General features: G+C 28.9%; 1 protein-coding gene and 1 long non-coding RNA gene across 3 annotated transcripts; one reads left to right on the top strand and one right to left on the bottom strand.

Annotated features, from left to right (window-relative positions):
- Window positions 1-5,589: 5,589 nt before the first annotated feature.
- Window positions 5,590-8,088, top strand: PDIL5-1 (PDI-like 5-1). Of its 2 annotated transcripts, none has more exons than XM_088092266.1 (5): window positions 5,590-5,852; window positions 6,053-6,111; window positions 6,210-6,385; window positions 7,274-7,376; window positions 7,739-8,088. In XM_088092266.1, the coding sequence occupies exons 1-4, from the start codon at window positions 5,727-5,729 to the stop codon at window positions 7,363-7,365; spliced, it is 453 nt and encodes a 150-aa protein (XP_087948392.1). In that variant the 5' UTR covers window positions 5,590-5,726; the 3' UTR covers window positions 7,366-7,376; window positions 7,739-8,088. The 2 variants fall into 2 exon arrangements, with proteins under 2 accessions (XP_087948392.1, XP_087948391.1); XM_088092265.1 differs by having other exon boundaries at window positions 5,596-5,852; window positions 7,748-8,088.
- Window positions 8,089-10,204: 2,116 nt separating this feature from the next.
- On the bottom strand, window positions 10,205-11,572 carry LOC148196797 (uncharacterized). The gene is made up of 2 exons (XR_015780044.1): window positions 10,744-11,572; window positions 10,205-10,452 (listed from the first exon to the last, which is right to left on the bottom strand). It is a non-coding gene; the product is annotated as an uncharacterized LOC148196797 (long non-coding RNA).
- Between the last annotated feature and the right edge of the window lie 2,670 nt (window positions 11,573-14,242).

Raw genomic sequence — 14,242 nt, 5'->3', positions numbered from 1 at the left:
TATCTGCTATGTTATAAGATATTTAACTGTTATCGACTCAAATGTGTATTCTAATATATATATAATATGTGCAGTTTTCAGCCCGTGGTTTTGTTTGTCTGACTCAAACGTTAGATGTTTTACTTTTTTCCAAATTCCTGACGAACATGAGATGCGTACTTTCAGTGGATGTACTTTTTGAATGAATGGTAGCCAAATTAATTAAGTAAACAACTTAGTTCAATTCTATCAACAAAAAGTTTGTTTATCCATTTGTTTCCTGCACAGCATTATTAAAAGAATAAAAAAAAATTGGTTATAAGGAAAGAATGAAATAATATAGAAGAAATAGTAGGTTGAGTCTGAATGATATTAAGGTGTGTGTGTAAATGGAAAGAAACCATGCACCAAGTTTGAAACCGCCTAGACGACGAAACTCTACCACTGAAACTTTTGTTCACACAGGACTCAGATTCGTTGAAGAAATTGAAATATTATTGAGTTGCATGGAGAGAAGAGAATGTGTGGTTGTTTCAGAAAGCAAGATTATTAATGATATTGATATTTGGTTCTTCAGGTGGGAACGAAGACTTGCCAAAAGGGAAACGGATAATGCCATGTTTTCATCTTTTTCTCTTTAATATGCTCCATTTGCCTTTAGTTTTTGACGCGTATCTATGGATCTACCACCCACTTTTTTATTGCAATAATCAATACGCAGTCTTTTCATATATCCGTTTTCACATAGATAATGATAATTTAAAAGTATTTTTCCGACAACATTTTAACATCATCTACTTAATGATGTGATTGGTATTTATAATTATCATTATTGATTGTGAAGTAATTCTGAACCAATCACAGAATGACACGTAAATGATATTAAAATATTGTAAAAAAAATATTGTCAAAGAATTGTTATCTTTTCTATATATATCTCCACTTTTTTTTGCAGTTCTATACTCTTTATAGCTCTTAAAACCATTATCCATGGAACACCATACATAAATATTCTACACTGTGTTACTTTTTGGACCACCACTTCTCATTATGATTATCAAGATACATTCATCTCAAATATGAAACTAAATTAATAACGAACTATTTCTTGAATGATATCAATGTTTTTCTTAAAGGAAATATTGAAAATGTATTTTCTTGTAGGAATTTATATGACTTAGAATTAGAATTGTATTTTCTTTTTTCTGGGTCAACAAGACTCCAAATTGTTGACTCTGGGTGGAAACCTAATTAATATATTATGAATTTTGAAGTTGTTTGCTATTCTATATATTAAGTATGAAATCAATGTACCAATTGCTATTAAAATGTTGGCAAAACAGGTTTATCTTTTGACAATCCTGTTTTGTTTTGCTTTGTATTTATGAACAATAACTGACTTGGGGAATTTATTTTGTACATGTTAAACTCTCTTTTTAATAGTTTCTTTGAAAAAAAATTAAGTATAAAAGTTAAAAGTTACATTTAATACAATGATTGATACTCTGATATTACTTTAACAAATTTAAAATCGATATAACATTATTCATTTGTATTTGGAAAAGTTTGAAAGTTCCAAAAAGTTTATAAAACTGAAAAAAAAAGTTAGGCTCTTCATATTTTCAATTATTTTAAAAAGATATATTTGTAAGTAAAGAAATAACACTGAAAAAATTATTAATGAAACTCAATGTAGTGATAGATCATATTGGATAAACCTTCTATTAGTACTCTAAGAATATTGATTAACATGATTTTTTTCTATTTAGAAGTTTACAATAAGATTACTTGTTGTCATTTTAATTACAGAATTATATCTTAATTTTGTTAAACTGATCATGTTAAAGTATTTTCTTATGTAATCATTGTCATATATATCTTGTATTATTTAATTTATGCCTCTTCTTTATAAAATAAACAGAAGGTTGTTTTATTCGTCGATAAACACTTTATAAGAAAATGATCAAACATAACCTAGATAAGCATGTTACTTTATTCAGTCGAATTAAGTTACCTACAGTGCTAATAATTATAATTTTAAAATTACTGTATGAAAATAGTTCTAGATTTCAAAAAGTTGGAGTAGTTATGTGTAATCATCAAGCCGAAAAGCTCAATGATTTATATACTTATATGGAAACTGAGAAAGGCCTCTTTTTTTTAAAATAAGTTGACAATTAAAAAGAGTGGGGGGAAATAGGTCTTTTCTAAAAGTAAATAAACATGGGCTTAACCATCCAGCATCATTGGCCCATAATTTCGGCCCATTTGTTTCAACATCCATACTTTCCTCTGCACCTTCATAGATCCATACTTTCTTTTTTGCACACGTAACAAAAGTTGAAATTATAATTATTTATGATAACCTAGGAATAACTTTTTAAGTGTATGATTTTAAATTTAACAATTGATCTAATTTATCATGGAAACATGACAAATTTTCATGTCCAAATATTTGGTAATTCAAATTATTATGTTTTAACTTAGTTTTAATCTTTTTGTTTCTACTAATCGATTACTAGAAATTTTTATTCGAATTTCAATACTAATAATTGATTTCTATAGTGGTGTAATCGATTACTAATGGAGTCATAAACTCTTTGCACGACTTTAACACTTTATAATTAATTATAAATGTTCAAAATAGATTACCATATGCTAAAAACATGTGAAAGTACACGACTTCACTTTTTTTATTGTGACAGTGTATAAGTCGTATATCCTTTATACGACTTCTTCATTTGAAGTCACTTGGAACTGGACGATTGTATGTAAATAAAAAAAATTTGCCTAGATATGTAATAGGGAAGATATTTTTGTTCAAAAACATAAAAAAAAAAAAAACAGGGACTCAAGCTTGCAACTGCATTTGGGGTGAGTCCAGAGGACATGAGGCACATGGTTAAGGCACAACAGGAAGCTGTGATTCTACCAACTCCACGAGTTGTGGAGGCGGATGCAATTTCAAAGCTTTCAAAAAAATGAAATGGTTTACGGGGTTTTTTACCTTGGTTAAGTTATTTGAGTAATAACATGTGAAATACATTATATATTATAAAGATAAAATGTTGATAAAAAAATGAATTTTTGTATTTATAGGGAAAAAAATTATATCAAATAAATACAAAAAATATGTGTATGCAAGTTATTTAATTATGGTTAGAATTCACTATATTTATTTTCTTTTGTTGGGTTGAGATGATTCTTATTCACAAGTTTTACTGGTTAGTGAATAAAGTTAACCAGTTTGAATGAATTTACCTGCATCTAGTTACACATTAATCTCTATATTGTTTTATAAAAGTAAAAAGAAAAAAATTATTCACTTGAAAAGATTAAAAAAATGAGATACAAAACAAAAAGTTTTTTTTTATCTCAAACCAATGTTCATCACTAACACATTTTTTTGAATATTTTTTGAACATGAGAGTTCTTCAATCACATGATTTAGCAATTTAATATTTTCTCTAATACTATGAAATATTTTATTTACCACTTTTTAGTCATATTGAATGATCAAAGAGTATAAACACAACATCTTACATGAAAAACTCACCATCACATAATAAATTTTTATGACCATGGAGAAGACTTTTTAGAATGTTTTACAAATTATTATTTGTAGAAGTATAGTAAAAAATAATTGAGAAAATTTTATTATCAATACCTCGTTGATTTAGGCAATCAAACACAACATTTTTTAGTTCAAACACTTTTATGCTTGGTTTCAACAGAAGGTAAGAATATTATTTGTCAATTTCCAATTTTCATAAACAAAGTGTGCAGTTAGACAAATATATCCCTTAAAAATAACTGAAACATCATAGTTAAACAAATTCTATTAGGAATTTTAAACATATGCTTAACTTTATCCTTCTGTTCAATATCTTTCTTTTTTACGCCTGATACAGATAGTGTTCCAACATTTCATGTCAACATTAGGATGAATGTATTTTATACATTATTTGATTCCTTCATATTCAACAAACTTATAAGGGAGACTATGTTTAATTATCGCTCTCATAAGTAACTTACTATGAATATTTTGATTGATTTTCATGTATCGAACTTTCCTTCTTGATAAATATTTAAATTAACTAGGCTGTCTTAAACAGTCTTAAATGTGAAGTTCATAATTGTTTTTCGTAATGTGATATTTTTCAACTTTGTAGTTATTGTCACAATACTTACATGCAACATTTTCAGTGTCATTCTCGTCTTTTTCTATTTTTGTGAAAAAATTCCAAAATTTAAAACTTCTTTTTTATTTGTGGTAGCACTTTGAGATGACTAAGAGTTTCAAATACAAAATCATCAACCAAGATGGAAAGGTTAAGGTCTATGTTTAAAGCAAATATAAGACAAAAAAAAAAGAGAAAATCAAAACACATCCAATCGATCGTTATTAAATATGAATCAAATAAGTTTAAAGGTAAAAAAATCAATGTTAAAATCATGATAGCTAAAATCCTATAACTAGATATATATTTTCGGATAGAAGAAGACTAATAGGATATTATAAGATATGAATTTGATTTTAGGAAGTTGCATATGCTACAATATAATATTAAGATATGCTATAATAAAATTTTTATATTGCTAATAATATAAAAATAAATATTAAATTGTCCAGTGTGGAGAATAGAGATACTATTGTGTTGCTGTATGCAAAACTATTACATTCCCTACAAGAAAAACTCAAACTTGGAGAATAACTAATAAGTTAAAATGATTTGTAACAACCTACAAGTCTTGTTCTAAAAGACAATTCTTTGATGGAAAAATAAAAGAAATTCAACGTATCAATGGGCAACCTAAATTACACTAAACATTTCTGAATTCATGATTCCATAATAATTTCCTTTCACAAAACCACGTCACTCTTTAACTTAACCACAACATTAAATTGCACATTACTTTAAAATAGCATGGAAAAGAAACAAGGCAACAAAAATAATTAAGTGTGACCAAACTAATAGGATTTAAGCTCAGTCACATTGATGTTACTCTCTATAAAAAAATCTTAAGTCATTGAGTTAATGAGTCATTTATCTTTATACAGTGTTTTATTTTCTTATTTTTGTCTAATATAAAATTTGGACTCACAATTAGATTCCCAACAATTTTTCTCTCAAGGATGTCTTTTTCATATTCGTACATTCACCTCTCGGCCAAAATATTTTCAATCAGAAGTATCCCTTTGTACAGTTGTTCATCTTAACAGAACACGCTTATCTAGAAATCTTTGTCAAAAATATTTTTTATACAAAACTGTTATACTCGTCTAAGTAGGTCACCAAGACAGACCATCGATCCTGATACCACTCTTAATTTATCAAGAAAAAGATTTTTTAAGTTTGAAATCTCCATATTTCTTTATTAGAATACAAATGAAAATTCAATTGGAAATATTACTCAAATTATTTGAAAATACTGCTCAAATATTATATAACATTTATTTAATAGCAGTTATATAATATTTTTTAAATAAATTTATGTATGCAATTATTAATCTTGACTCAAGATGAACATAAGCTACGTTCTCTAATTTAATCCAAAAGGATAACATATTTCGAAATGTTGCAGTTTTCTTTAGAAATTAAATTTTAAGGATTTACATTGATTCTAAGGAGCGTAGGCGAAGAAGATATATGAAGCACGCGCATAGCACGTGGCTGAAAGATCTGCAGAGAAACATTTGGAGGCGGTGGAGAAGAAAGGAGTAGGGTTGATCAGAGACGACGACCATGGCCATCAGAACTCTCACTCACACTCATACTCAAACTGCAATAACCTTTCTCATTTTTCTCTCTTTCTTTCTTCGTACTCAATCCGAGGTTATAACCTTAACCTCTGATACATTTAATGATAAGGTACGCCTCCAATTCAAATTTTGCACTGTCGAGGGTTTTTTGTTTTCTTTTATTTTTGGTTTTCGTTTGTAAGATCACAATACTTTTCTGTCGTAGCTAGTTCAAGTTGTTTAATTAGGGGTTGGATTGCGTGGAAAACAGCACTGATGTAGAAATGTATACGATCTCATTTCTCAATTACTTTTTTCGTTTATGTCTAGATCAAGGAGAAGGATACTGCGTGGTTTGTGAAATTCTGCGTCCCCTGGTGCAAGCATTGGTGATTAATTCTTTTATATACTGCAATAGCCTACACTACTGAACCTGCTGGTATTGTTTTTGTTTGCTAACTTTTCAAATTATGATAATTGTTGCCAGCAAAAACCTGGGCTCTTTGTGGGATGATTTGGGAAAGACAATGGAAGGAGAAGATGAAATAGAGGTTGGGGAAGTGGATTGCGGCATGGAGAAAACAGTCTGTTCCAAAGTTGATATTCATTCGTATCCTACCTTTAAGGTTTTCTATGATGGTGAAGAAGTAGCAAGATATCAAGGTAATTCGATTTTTTTTACCCTTTGTCAAATGAGACTTTATGGATTCTGCTCTGTTAATTCCCCTGTATTCTTCAACTCAATTCACGTCCCCAAGTTTAGGCTTTTACTTTAAATGACCATCAATGACCAATTATGATTTGTGACTAGTTTGTTTTTTGGTGTGTTTACATGCCTTATTTTCTTGTGTATAACTTGTCTTGGATTAGGATAAAAATATTGGAATTCTTTTGGGTTTCTTACTTGTTAAGTTTGGAAAACCAAACAAGGGATCAACTTAGTCATTGCTCTATACAATCAATCTTTCTGTGCACGTCTTGAATGTGAAAAGTTAAGCCAATACGATTGTTCTAACTTCTAACCATTGCGTATATCTTCTGCCCACGAATGAATGGTCAAGGTGACACCTTTCACTTTTGTTAAGTAATGATGATGATCTAATGAATTTGGTAGTTATCAGAAGGTTGTGTTTATGCCTCTGTGGTAATAACATAGGGTATCATGTATCCTCACAGCATGTGTATCTTAATATCTTAATATCCTATCATTAAGTTCAGTGCTTCAAATCTTTTCTACAGTAATCTTTTCCCCATCACATTTAGTAGTTATTGAAGTCACTGGTACTTGAAGATAAAGACTTATGCAACGTGCGAACTACCTTATAGAAGTGGATTTAAGCTTTTTTATGATTTATTTTTTGTTTTATTTAACAACCCGGAAGGAAGAAATATTTTCTTTAATATGCAAATTGTGGTATTTTTTTCACTGTTAGATTATTTTAGGGCCTACTCCTTTGAAACATGTATATTAGCTACTCCTTCCGAACCAAACCTACGATGAGAAGTGGTGGTTCAGAAATCTAATCTTATTATTTGCTTGCAATCGGTCAGGTTCAAGGGATGTTGAATCAATGAAAACCTTTGTTTTGGAAGAAGCTGAAAAGGCAGCAGCAAAAGCACTTGACAGCGATAAAGAATTATAACAACTTTTGAGGTATGCTATTACCATGATAGCCACCCCTGTACCTTTATTCTTCTATTCTCTCAATGTAATTTTGTAATAACAGTTCCTAAGGAAGCACAGTGCAAATCAATGTGTTTGGTAGCCATCTTTCTTTGTATTTAGCTTCTAGTACTTATTTTTGGGAGAGCTGCTAGTTAGGATATTTTTTGTGAATTAATTTTGTTTAGGATGAGTTAACTGGGAGAATGGTTCGTTAAGTCAACTTATGAACTATTGCACCATTTTTTTGGTAATCTTTTAAATTAGAAATACACTTCCCCACAATCTAAATTATAATTCTTCCATCAATTTTTCATATACTTGTGTATTGCCTGCCAATTGATTCATTATAGTTTCTTCAGGCGCAGTCATCATCTGGATTGCAACCAGCCCTTTACTGTAGGTGGTGCACTTCCCAGATCAGCAATCACCTTCAGGTTCAGTCTGAGACATTCATTTTTCTCTGTTCTGATCAGCATTTGTTTGTTTCACCTAGCAGCTGTAACTAATTCCGTATACTACCACAATTTCTTTCTTTTATACTCCACAATTTTCATTTTTAGGTTTTTTTGTACTCTAAAAAGCTGATAGTGGCTTGTCAATGTTAAAAGTTCCATTCGATACTGTGATTGGTGAGCTTTAATCAGGAATTATACGTGAGGTTCAGGATTTGTTTATATATATCATTCGATCTTTTGAATGATATGCTCCATTTTTTTTGTGGGATTATACCATCCCAGAAACCTATAATGGCCTTCTTATGTGCAAATTAAAACATAATGTAGGGATGTGTTGATTAACAGATAGTGCATGCACTTTTAGTGGTGGACAGAACAACTAAATGGATTTTGCACTAGTATAACCCCTTAAAGTAAGTTGTTATCATCTCCTTCGAGGACTGGGGAGTAGTGTATCCTCCATTTGGTCGACTTTAATATTCAAGGACCCTTATGCTGGCAGAGGAATGATTTCATAGGATGGAGCATAATCATTATGGGACCTATTACCACACTAGTTAAGTAAAACAAATAGGCCAAGTTTTAAGTTTCTGCTTCGGAAAATATGGACATTTAACCTTGACTCTTGCATCTGATAGCAAAAGATCGAGAACTTCGACATGCACCTATACGTAGACACCTCCCGAAAATCATAGTGAGCCATGGAGGGATAAGGAATTTGGGGTAACTATCAGTTGTTATAGGATGGTATGACAAGTTAATCACTTGTTATTTTGAACCTTCGAGAATTAATATTGTTTCTGCAAGTTCTTATTCCTATTTAGTTGAATAGATGGGTAATTTAGCCTTCAAAATTTCTTCTCGTAGCTTCCACATCTTAGACTTGGATGAGTTCCCCAGATAAAAATTTTAGGAAAAAAATGTGTTTTTCTATGTTAACGCTGACATTTTAGAAGAATTATATAATAAATTTTCTTACAAATTGATTTATTAATAAGTTCATTTTTAGTTTATAAAATAGGATTTTTATTTTTCTTTCTATTATGAATAAATCTTTCTTTACAAACTCTTGGTCAATAACAGTAATAAAAATAGTTCAAGATTTTTGCGTAGAGAAACTACGACGCAATGCCACTTGAATCAGAAACCTATCTCTGCAGCAGTAACTACAAATTACTTTTGGAAAACTCGTACTTTAAATACAACAAATAGCTTATGAGAATGAGAAACTAAGTTTATGAGGGCATTTTTGTCCATTTAAATGGGTGACAGACATACATTTGGTTAGTAATTGTTATCACCTGTCTCATGGATGTTTATTGTGTTTATACATTTTATGAATATCTTTGGATATTTATTTTATGCTGAAATTAAATTGGAATAACTTATGCTGTATGATTAGAGACTTTTGAAATTACATGTACAACACGCAAACTTGGCTGAGGCTACTCGTCTCCTTGCTAATTAGTAGATTGGAAAATTTTGGTGTATTCTATGTACAAATATCCGTGGCGCTGGATAAGAAATAATTATTAGTTTAAGAAAAAAATAAATTCGTTGGATGTTAAAGGTTTTTTTTTTTATATATATAGATAAAACAACTCAAATTAGTTTATTTAATTTTTGTTTATTTGAATAAAGTATTTTATTTGATATTGTGTATCATTAGTGATGTCAATTGATTATAATTTTTTGTAAACATCGACTAATAATAATCACCAGAGATTTCAATTGAAAAAAAAATATAGATTTATAGTCATTGATCCAGAGAATTCTCGCAACTAAAATATTTGTGTCCATACCAATTAAAAAAACATTGATTTACATCAATCATAAAGTTATAACAGCCAAAAAATAATGTTATCAATGTTGGCAAAAAAAATCAAATTAACATTTATTAAAAAATAACTTTATTTTACGTCATGATTATAAGTACTCTAAAAACAATTCTTAGTGCCATTAATCTCAATTAATGTTAATAGAGGTATTTGACAACAACTAAAAAATATCATTGGTATTAAAAAAATTCTTACTAACAATAATTGGAAAATAATACCGGTTATATATATATATATATATATATATATATATATATATATATATATATATATATATATATATAACCTCAAAGTAAAAGAAATTTCCTCCTAAATCAACTGAAAAAACCATGGAGCAAATGGCGCAAGTGAATGTCTTTCCTAGGTTAAGCCAAAAAATTATGAAAATATAAATCTAAAAGAGAAATAAAAATACAAAATACTTAAAAAAAATATTTTTAAGGTGAACTTCAAAATTTTATAATTTTAAGTAATAAAATATTTCTTTTTTTTTTTTTGTAAAAACAAAAAGAACTCCCACGTGTTGACAAATTTCTTCATGCAGATTCATTGCCTTAGTAATAATTATAACAATTCAAGATTTTCGCGTGCGGCTGCTACACAGCATACACCAGAACCAGAAATATGCAATACAAATCAGGAAATCCTTTAACTACAGATTATTTTCAGAAAACTCGTCCTCTGAAATACAGCAAAAGATATCAGGGTCCTTGAACTCAAGAATCAGATCACATCCTCAGCATCACACCCCGACAATAGAAATCTCTTGGCCTGATAAATTCAAAATCTCAAAATATTTCCATGAGAAAACTGAAATAAATACATTCTAGATCTTTCACATCACCAGAAAAAACAGTAATTATGCACTTAAAATGAAACCAAAAGCGAATATTCAAACCGTGAAGACCTTAGTGTATAATTTCACATACATAGCAGTCTTAACTTTCCCTTATAGGACTCTCTGGTGGAGTTGTGAGATGTGTGTATCTTTTGAGTGAAATAGAATGCAGATATATTGCTAGCAAACTGCTTCTCTCAAAGGAAAAGACACTTTCTACTTACCTCATCTTCCACTGTCACAGTTTGCATATGGAAGGTTTACTATGCAGGAGATATGATGCTGACAGGCTTTGTTCATGCATACTCAACGAAGCAAAAGATGAATGTAAGTGACAGCGTCATCTCTCCTGCGTAGCAAATCTTTCAATGCCATCACCCCTCCTTCATTCTTCACCATCATTGCGTCTGTGTGTCTTCAATTCTATGCAGGTAGACCAACCAGTGTCCAATACTATATATATACACCACAACTTTTACAATTTTTAATTTTGCTTATCCAAATTTGCAGCTTTCCTGGACTCTCTCTACATATTATATTGGGTGAATTCCAACCACAGAGGTCCTGGTCATTTGCTGCATCATTATTGTTTGAATGTGTTTTTCTCACTTATGTGGGTCACCATTCAATATTGTTTGTACATAAATGTTTGATTGGCGTAGAAGGCTGCATGTGGTCTGAATTCCGATACCTTAAATAAGGGCCATTTCAGCTGTGGTCATCGTACTACCGTCATCTTCTGTCACATCAACATTCACAAAAAAGCTGCTGCATTAGTGCAATAATAATGGTCTTGTCTAATGATTGTACTCGTAATGTTGACAAAGTCTTTGGTTTTCTTTGGTCCAGTGAATTTGTGCAATGACATTTGATTCTGTTCATGAACATGGGAGGATGGAAATTTGGAAAAGAAAGAATGAAGATGTGAGTATGTGTAATATCTATCCAAAACATTTTGTTTCCATTTGTCATTTGAGGATTTCTTCTATTTGTTTTTCTTCTTAGATGAGATTAATTTATTTGGACAAACTTTTTAGGTAAGAACTTTTATGAAAGAAGAAATAAATATAAATAAGTAAATATTTTTTGTTGTGAACTGAAAATAATGTATATATAATTTAATTTATAGAAATTCTTGAGTATAAATTTTCTAAATTTTTTTATTTTTCATTTACTCTTTGGCTATGTTTTTTAAAATAAAAAATAAAATGGAAAAAATAATTGATTTGCTCAATGAAAAAGTTTATTGAAAATTAATGAGACCGTACAAGTACGCCAACACGTATCATTTTTAAAGTACTTAATTGCAAGGTTAGCTCATAACATATTAAGAGAGAGGTGTGCGACAGACTTGTTTTGCATTAAGAAGCAATCATCTAAATTTTAAAAGATTTTATATGAATGAAATACTTTACAAAGACTATTTTCTTTTAAGATTTAGATTTCAAAGGTTCTATAAAGTATATGAAATCATAATGTTTAAGAAAATTATGGATTTGCAATATTTTAAAGGATTTAATGCATGAATTTGTAATATTGGATTTCATGTAGTACAAATATAGTTCATAATGAGTTTTTTTTTTCTAAAATTTGTCGTTAAATTTGTTAATAATTTATTTTTAAAAAATTTATTGATAATTTTGTTGGTAATTCTTTTAATTTCTTGGTAATTTAAATCTTTAAAATTTCATAATAGTTTTGTCGATAAATATTTTTGATGATACTAATTTTTTTGTCACATCTAACTAGATATTATTTTTATAGGATAATGATACTTTGACAACATTTTTTTTATAACATTTTAACATTATCTACGTGTCATTAGTTCAAAATTATTCCACAATCAATAATAATAATCATAAATATCAACATGGACCAACCACAAAATGATACCTAGGTGGTATTAAAATGTTGTCAAAAAAATGTTATCGAAGTAATGAATAGTTCTCTCATATACTCAAATAATTATTACATTTGAAAACATAAAGAGAGAAATGATAGCATTTATCTTAATTTTTTACTCTCACACTTTCTTAATAATTAATGATTTTGTTATGAAATACTTAATATCACGTTAAATAAAATACCAGTTTAAAATTTCAATTTCACTGTTTTATTGTGGATCCCATCCAGATTTGAAGAATCTATCAACTATATTTGAATTATATTGGTCAGAATAGGAAGTATATTTTAATTGAACAATTTTTTTCCCCGTAATAATATATCAAAACAATATTGCAAAACAAAGTGGAAGATAAGTGTCTTATGATTATTTACATTAAAAATAAATAGTTGGAAATTTTAGTTTTGTTTTAATTATTGATGAGTTCAATAATTTGTTATAGTAGTGAAAAAGATAAAATATAAATATTTTGATTACATTATTTTGGCTCCCAAAAATTGGTGGTTAAGATCTATTAAGTTTTTTTTTAAAGAATTCGTTAGAAAATTATTACATAAATGTTTTATGAGTCAAATTGACATAAAATATTGACATTATTTTTAATAAAAAAATATTAAGCAGCTATGTTTATGAATTTTTTTTATTATATTGTATTTGACTTTCTCAATTTTTTTCTCATAATATAAAACTTAAACTAATACTTAAATTCATAACACACAATGTTAGTGCTCTAAAGTCTGTGTCAGTACTGTCAAGTCTATTAAAAAATAAAAAGAAAACAATGAAAAAAATAAAATTAAGGAAAAACGAAAGAGAAAAGATATCCTAAAAATAAAATTTATAAAATGTGGAATTGGTAATTTGTTAACTTATAAAATTATGTAAAATCTATAATATTTTTTATATAATTGAATTTCATGATCATTGTTAACATAGCATAAATTATTATAAAACTTATGTTTGTTCACTTGTATGTTAATGATAGATTAATTAACCAAATTTTGTATTTATTGAAATAAGATTGACATGTTGACTAACTGATATGTCAAATATAACCCTTGTCATCGAATTGTAGCATCATATTTTGCGGACATGAAACCTTCTCTGCAATTTATCGAAGGCTTTTGCCCTTCGGTAAATGCCCACAGTAGGTCATTACCGAAGGCTTCTGGCCTTCGGAAATTATCGAGGGCTTCTGCCCTTCGGTAATTACCGAAGGCTTTTGGCCCTCGGTAATTACCGAAAGCTTTTGACCTTCGGTAATTGTTAGCGACAAGAGATTTACCGAAGGATTTTTGGCCGTCGATAAGCCTTCGGTAAACACCCTTTATCGACGGCTTATGACATTTTCCGAGGGCTTCTGACCTTCGGTAATGCCCTACTTTTTTGTAGTGTGTAAAAGTTAAAAATTATCAAAGGAACACTATAATATATGTTTAAGAGGAATATGGAATCCCAAAATAAATTATAAGTCAAAAGATAACAAATATATCCATTTATCTCAAAATTAAATAATACTAGTTAGATATCAAAATTAAACATTATCTAACTCATTTGTTTGTTTGTGAATTTAAGAAAGGACCATTTTAGACTTGCACATTTTTACCACATCAGTGCTTTAAGAATCATATTTAAATGACTTCACCTAAACTAAACTTAGTTTAACATATATTATTTTCTTTTCAAATAGAAATTGTCTCCTCAATATAGAAAAATCAATTAAAGATAATGTTACACTATTTTTAAATAAAATAACTTTTTCATCCAATAGTTCGAATAAGTAGAGGTTTCATCACTAAACTTAATATTAGATTTTGTAT

This window comes from Vigna umbellata, chromosome 6, assembly GCF_029865625.1.
Source record: "Vigna umbellata cultivar VRB3 chromosome 6, Vumbellata_1.0, whole genome shotgun sequence".
Taxonomy (NCBI): Eukaryota; Viridiplantae; Streptophyta; class Magnoliopsida; order Fabales; family Fabaceae; genus Vigna; species Vigna umbellata.
Note: the sequence above shows the minus strand (reverse complement) of the source record. Positions and strands in the feature narration are given on the sequence as shown.